This window comes from Monopterus albus, unplaced genomic scaffold, assembly GCF_001952655.1.
Source record: "Monopterus albus unplaced genomic scaffold, M_albus_1.0 scaffold27.1, whole genome shotgun sequence".
Lineage (NCBI taxonomy): Eukaryota > Metazoa > Chordata > Actinopteri > Synbranchiformes > Synbranchidae > Monopterus > Monopterus albus.
The window spans coordinates 215,199-222,877 of NW_018127907.1; the positions used below are offsets into that span (position 1 = coordinate 215,199).

At 39.7% G+C, this 7,679-nt stretch overlaps 1 protein-coding gene across 12 annotated transcripts in view; it reads right to left on the reverse strand.

Annotated features, from left to right (window-relative positions):
• The window catches only part of LOC109957513 (rho guanine nucleotide exchange factor 9), a 47,053-nt gene that overhangs the window by 8,766 nt on the left and 30,608 nt on the right, over positions 1 to 7,679 (reverse strand). For 11 of the 12 annotated variants that reach the window (XR_002274564.1, XM_020595434.1, XM_020595429.1 and 8 more), the window contains 4 exons: positions 6,518 to 6,718; positions 3,496 to 3,675; positions 2,895 to 3,127; positions 1,886 to 2,015 (listed from right to left, as the gene is read on the reverse strand). Coding sequence is in view for 11 of the 12 variants with exons in the window: in XM_020595434.1 (XP_020451090.1) it covers positions 1,886 to 2,015; positions 2,895 to 3,127; positions 3,496 to 3,675; positions 6,518 to 6,718 (744 nt within the window). In the remaining variant the exon portion in view is untranslated. The remainder of the gene's footprint in view (positions 1 to 1,885; positions 2,016 to 2,894; positions 3,128 to 3,495; positions 3,676 to 6,517; positions 6,719 to 7,679) is intronic. The other variant, XM_020595432.1, reaches the window with a different exon arrangement.

Sequence of the window (7,679 nt, forward strand, 5' to 3'; positions counted from 1 at the left end):
ATTAAATAGTTTTTGAATTCCACCAGGTAATAAATTGTTCCTGGCTTTATACATAAACACAGCAGTCTTATATCCCCACTAGTTAATAAATGAAAAGCATATTCTTGGTGCAGCAAAGATCAGTCTACTCCTTACTGCCAGTACTTCTCAGCCTGTGCATACAGCTGGACAATGTCTTCAGTGCCTCAGCGGGATCTTTGTCAAGGCAGAAAAAAATTAGAAGAATGAACCCTGATGATGTCATGGTGATGTCAACAGGGGTATTGAAGCTTGGGCTTGGAGGAAATTACTTAATTTCTTTAACAGAAAGGCTGGTTTACAAACTAGGACTTGGGATTTATAAGACATCTGTCTAAACATTTATCTGCTTGTGGCCTTTTTGAGGAGGATAACCATGTGGCCTCAGCCTACGGCTGGTGTTAAACTGTATTCTGTGACCTGCAGCAGTGCAACAGTGAGTTTGCTTCACGTAGTGCTATGTGCAATCAATGTGACTTGCGGTTAACTTTGTTAAGTGGGATGTATTTATTCACAGAATGATAAAGTATAAACAGCATTATTTTCACTATGTTGTTTTTACTTGAGCTTCCACAACTTCTGCAGCTGCAGAACAGACCTGCAGTGAGAAGCAAATACAGCAAAATCAAAAATGAGTGAGGACATGGTTAATAACTGTCATAGAGCAGTGACAAAATGTGTGGTGAGAGCCCTACAGTCTGCCAGCACAGTAAAATGTCCATAGTTTATGTAAGTATTAGTGTTATGATTATCTCACAGTTAGTACATATTACATATTTTACATGTAGTATAACAGTCTATCACATATAACAGACTACAGTACTTGGACAGATTCAATAAGGGATTTGAAAGGACTGAGATTTCATAAAACGCTATCAAACCCCACCAGTACTTAGAAGCACGGGTGGGCAATTATTTTCAAATATTAGAATAGTCATTAAACTAAAAAAAAAACAAACAAAAAAACCCTGAACATTTCATGCAACTATGAGACTTTAAAAACAAAGCGCCACTGTTTTCCCCTGCTTTTATCAGCACCTGGAACGCGATAACACGGTCAGTATATCATTTTACTACAGCACAAAATACAAGCAGCAGAAGCATGCAGAGACTGCAGCCATCGCTGGAGAACACTGGGGACTTACAGGTAAAGTCACATCATGCATACATGACAATGCTAGCAATATGCAGCTAGCCAACATAAAGCGGCTGGACTGGGACTCTCAGCAATGCTATCAAATAGCATTTTAGCTTAGAAGCATCAGAACTTTGTTAAAGTGTAATGCTAATTTTCTGGAATACTCCTTTAAACAACGTTGAAAAGGCAATTTGCATCAAACAATCAGTCATCCCATGCAGAGTTATGTCTTGGTTTGAAGGTTAAGAAAATGTCCTTTTGAGAAAAAAGCACATTTAATGCATTTCAAGCCTTCAAACCTTAAGTTCGCTGTTTTCCAAAAGCAGACTTGAGTAGACCAGAGGCTGTGTACAACTGTCTACATTTAGTTATAACTAGATTGAATAAAATGTTTGTCGTCCTTTCTCTATGTCCTAGTCTGAAAGCTTGGCAGTCTGGAAAATCTTCAAAGTAGTTTGTTCAAAAGACAAACTTTAAGGAAGTAAATGAACGACTTAAGGATTCTAAACACGTATGCAAACACACCATTTTATGTTTCTACAAAGGGTAACCTGAGGTTGTATAGAACTTTATAGGTTTGGTGACATATGGAGTAAAAACCATCCTCCGGCAAAAAAGCTGTTACAAAGCATACAGATTAAACAGACCAGCCCAGATTTAGCCAGTAAAACAACATCAGTGAACATCAGACTCTTGGACATTTACTCAACAGTCAAGACAAGCACATACCTCCCAGTCCAAAACAGAGGCTTGCCACTGGGCGATCTTGTCAATGTTCTCCAGCCTCCTCTTCCTTTCGTTGATCTGCTGAGTAACGTTCCTCATTACTGCCAGGGCTGCTGCCACGTATCGATAGTCACTGTGGACACAGTGTACACGGAATTACTCCTGCATGTTAAGGGGTAAAGTTACAGCCTTTGGACACTCGCCATTCTAAAAAGAACATGTACTGCTTCAATAATTAATGATAGAGAGTAGCCTATTAAAGATGGGTTATAAACTAGCTTATTATCAGTAAGCCTGCTGGAACACAGTCAAAATAACATACCACTATTTAATTCCAATCAATCATCTCTAGCCAGTTTCCATCTACAGTTAGCATTGTGTGTGCTAACTGAGCTGGATTCATCCCTCTGGCTTAGATATGCTATGAATCCAATCCTCACTTTGGATGATAATCTGCATGTGTGTGTGAGAGAGCAGGATTCTCCACAGCTTCGAACAGTCAAACACTGTGATCTGGCAGGCCTTGCTGGCACCCGTCCCTCTCTGGCTGGGGATGCGTGGTTTGTGAATGACCTGGAGCTGGCTAAGACACACTGAATCACTTACACCATGTTTCTGTGGGTTTACATGCATGAGTTTGCACATCTGGATGCCAGCATTATGTGTCTGCACACGAGGGATCATCTGCAAATGTTTATGTTGTGCATGGTGCTCCTGTACTGTGGATACAGTGAGTGGAATGTTGGTGCGTGTGTATGTGCCAGCAAAAGCACAAATTCAAATTTAATCTGCAATCTCTTTATACACAGAGCTGTATGCAATGATCCTACTGCCATATACTGCTATGAAAAGTACTGGACTTGCTTATGAATTGCAGTGCTCTAGCATATATTCCCAATATAATTGACACTCCTTGATTAAATATCTTCCTCTAAAACATTCACAGAAAGCTGGTACTGTAAAACAACACGTTCAGCAGTGCAAACGTGACCTTGGCCACAGTATACAGTACCTGTGCTCCTGTGCAGTGTATTTGAGAAGCTCAGCCAACTGGAGTGGATATTTGCAGATTTTCTGGACAGGGGTGAGCAAGAAGCCATCTATGGCAATGTCAATCATTTGCTGGAGGAGGCGACAGGCCTCAAAGAAGTGCTGGTACCTGCCATCCCTCATTAGTTTGCTCAGCTCCATGCAGGCGTCCAAGTGGTTGTTACAGTATTCTGAATAGATCCAAAAACCATCTTGCTGTATAGTAAAGGATTACACAGGTACATGATTAAAGAGGGAACTAAATTATGAATCATCTTTTCAATAAAACATGCTGGCGAGAAGCCAGTATGTACATATGAATGGCTATGGTTGCTAAAATGTAACTGGAGCTGTTTTCTCAAGGTAATGACTTAATTATCTAATTATTTTGAGATAAACTGTTTGCTGGTGACTTAATTATATCCACAACTTAACAGTTAGCTCAAGATAACAAGATAATTAAGTTCTGATGTTGGGATAACAGGCCTAACAGTATTAGCCACTATAGCAGCATCTCAGCCGGACAATGTGTTCATGTCTGTTTATTTAAGGGAAATACTTATAGAAATAATACTTGAACTCACGTGCTCTAAAAAGCATGGTCCAATTTCAGAGAGATGCGGTTCCTCTGTGTTGTACTGTTTTTCCAAGTCTCTAACAAAGCCCATCTGGAAGCGGTAAATGTCCTCGATGTTACCAAAGATGACCTTCAATTGGTCATCATTGAACATGTCCACACGCTTCCTGCACTGGCGCAAGTAACCCTGCAACAATATGGATTACAACAGCTGTGAGATTTTCAAAGATGACAAAGCTGAAGTGCTATAGAAATGCACAATCTATGCTTTAGCTTCTTCAATTTCATCTCTGTTTTTGTTCATTATTGTAGTAAACATGTTAAGGCATTCGCAAATTATAATTCATTTTAATTAAAATGATGTATGACCTTCTAGAAGCCTTTGTAAAAACAAAAACAATTTTGTGGAGGTCGAACTGTGGCCCCGGTTTGTCAGTCTAATTCCTGTGGTTAATTAAATGCCCTGAAGCTTTGACACTTGGGAAAGGATTTGTTGTAAAAGGCAGGTTTTTGCTATTTCACACTCCGCCACCCAGAATTCTCTCTGTCGTCTTGGTGCAAAACACTTACTAAGGGTTTTTGTTTTGTTTCTTAAAGTCAAGTTCATTCAAATAGTCAGAATTAAAACAGCGACTTGATATGTCTGTTCCAAAATGAGGCATCCTCAGTTTTTTTAAATGAAAAGAAGCATCTTCTTTGGTAGCCACCTTAGCAGCTAGCACAGTTATGACAGACATGGAGCACTGTATTAAGAATCAGGAAAAATACTAACACCTCAGTGGCATTTTGACTTCCTGTGAAACACTTTTACCTACATGAGAAGACAGTGTTTGAAAATAGTTATGACAAAGTATGAGCCTCTCTTTTAGCTGGCTTGTCTATAAAGCTATCAATCAACTTGCCTGTTCATGTTTATGGCAAGTTGGAAAATGCAGTGTGCTCCCACAGGCGAGAAGTGTAGACGGGAGGAGGTGAAATTCATGCTTTACTGCAACTATTTTTCAACATTACATTTCACCCAGAATACATACAAATGGTACGGAGAGGATTGCCAATAGATGATTAGATAAGCAAAAACTTACACTAGAAATTCTTACCCACGCAAAATTAAAGTGACGCAAACATATAGTGTTCTATATTCTGATATGACTGCTATGCAACTAGCACCCATGAATTGGCTGTGCTGGTATAAACAGCTTCAGGTGAACTATAACATTGTGAAATCTTACCTGAGCTAGCTCGTAGCTTTGCTAAACAGCCATAGCTGTTTTAACAGTGCTTCATTATGACTATGGCCTGGTTGTGATTACCTCTGCCAAGGGTGGGGGCAGTGTTTTTGCAGGTGTTTGTTGGTTTGTTCACAGCATAACTCAAATAGTAATGAATGGATTTGAATGACATTTTTTGGAGAGGCAGCACATGACCCACAGAACAATCATTTAGATTTTGGTGCTGATTTTTATCATCAGGGTTGTTCACATTGCCAGAGTTGGAAAGGCTGCTGACTGTATGTGAGCCAAGGATAAATCCTTGGGTCAGTGACACCTGCCCATTCACTGTCAATGAAAACTGAGTGCTGTCAGTCAGTACACCCTGAACAGCGAGGTGACAAACCACAGCTGGGGAAAGCTCTACTCTATGCAGCGACAGCTGGGCTCTCTCTGCTGTCTAGTTATAAATAAAACTAGAGAGCACTCAGAGAGTGCAAGCTCCGCCAAAGCGGCTCACTGTTCCCATAATGCCATTACACCTAAAATCAATATTCCCGTGATAGTTTGACCCTTATAATATGATTCATTGACCTTCCTTGACTTTGAAAATCTGTCCCAGTGATTTGGAATCATACTGACATCATTATTACCGTAGTCTGAAAACTATTCAAGAAAATATTTCATTAATGCTGGTTTTCTTCAGGATGTAGCTCAGTAACCTTTGAAGATATGTCAAACTTTTGACCCTTTATCGAATCAAGAGAGTTTAAGCTACAGTTTGACTCTTTATGCAAGTCTGTAGCATTATTTATTGTGTCACAGTAGCAGGTTTTCCATGAGCCCTGTAAATTTAAACATTCTGGATCAGCAGAGAATTACCTCGCTCCAGATCATACTGTGGTGTATAGTAGATCTTATGTGGATGGAGTTAGAAGCCAAAATACTGAAACTGTCCCTATCTCACAATGGTGAAGAATCCTTTAAAAGAATTACTGGATCTGGATTATGATCCAGATCAGCACCAAAATCTAATGGATTGTTCTGTGTGCTGTCCATTACCTCTCCAAAGAATTTCATCAAAATCAATTTGTTACTTTTTGAGTTATTCTGTCAATAAACCAACAAAGAAAACACCAGTACAAACATTACCTCTGCCTTGACTGAGGTAATAAACATAGTGTATTGGTTGTGACCTTAATGTCCATTTATGAATTTAGAGTTAACACACATTATTTAACAACATACCCCAATTGTCTTCTATCTATATACTGTAGTTATTTGTTTCTTTTGAACACTTAAAAAGAATGAAACAGCTCAAAGAATATAGGAATTAAGTTGTTAAAACTATTATCATATTTGGTTTTAGTTTCTCATTTGGTTACGTCATGTTTTGAGTCTTTATAAAAGGATAGCCATGCAAAAATGTAAGACATGAGAAGGCTTTAATTTTATTAGGTGTGATTTCTAGGTTGTCCCTTCAGCATGACTCATAATATGATGACAAATTTAATCTGGACTAGATCACTCCAAGTGCAGCTGCTGATACTACTGTGTAAAACTGACATATTTTGTTTTTAGTTTTAAGAAGAGCTTTATAGTTCGACTTCTTTGGGATCAAAAGAAAGAAGTATGCCTGAAATAAAAGTGTGAATGTGTCAGTGTTAAGAATTCAAACTAGATCTTTGTGTAGCATCAAAATTCTGCTTTTTCTCTTATTGAAGTATCAGTTTCTTACTCTTTACCTTTCCTACCATATCTCTGTGTTAAGGCATGACCTGAAAGAGCAGTGTGTATGCATACGTGTGCATGTTTTAGTACCTCACAAATGTCCTTGAGGTGCTTGATATAGTGTCTCTCTGTGCTCATGATCTCATTGATGACATTAGCTCTCATCTGGTCTCGGTTCTGCAGGGGTGAGCCCAGACACAGGCAGTCATTGGTTGAGTCCAGGTGCCCATTCTGCACCTCGCTCATCCCCTCAGCTGGCTCCACTCCCCCGTCCTCCTGGTTTACCCACAACTGGGGACAAATACATTCATACACCCAGAGTCACACTCACATGCACTTGAATAAGAAATGCGCACAGTTAGCGTGTAAAGCTGATGAAAAAAGGTATTAGTGAATTGATATATTTAGGTATTCCATGAAACTGGTATCACTCACGCTTCATGAACATGAATGCATATCACACACACCACACACTTTTCACATACACAGAGGTTCATTTAGAGAGTCTCTAGTAGCTTGGACAGTGAGTATGACTCTTGGTCCAGCATGTCAGAAAGATGTGGGACAAGCTGCCAAACACTCCAGAGTTTAAAAAAAAATCCTCTTTCTGAAACTGGTGCCCAGAGGATATTCAGTGCCGAACTTTGGCCCTGTGTGTGACTCAAAAAGAAAACCAACCTCCCCTCAGCACATATGCATGCAAATACACTTGCACACAATCTCACGATTTCCTCACGCAAGCCTGCGCTCAGCAACGCACACACACTGATCCGCATAAATAATGTATTCCACTCTCGCTCATAGAAAGGGCCAAGTGAGCGTGGTTTCTGATGCCCAGCAGCCAACACCTGATGACACACAGTTTGCCAAGAGAACATCAAAGAACCGACGGGTAGAAGGCCAAACACAGGATGAGAAATGCAGCGCCACAGACAAGCAGAGAGACGGGTGGGAGAGCACTGACTACAGACGAGAACTAGCAGCGCAGCATTAAGACTGAGAAATAGTCAGAGTCAATAGTAAATAGAGGACTGAAGAAAATCAACCATGTTTGAAATTGAAATAATCATTAATGTTAACAGGAATAATGATTCCAAAATCTATCTAATCCTATGTGAATACATTTATAGAATTTGAGTACAGGCCATTAAGAAGACTAATGTAAACTTTACTTTTGACTCATCAGCTCTGCGTCTCTATCGACCCCACTGAGGATGATGTGGTAATATCATGGGTACTTTAATGTCTGGCA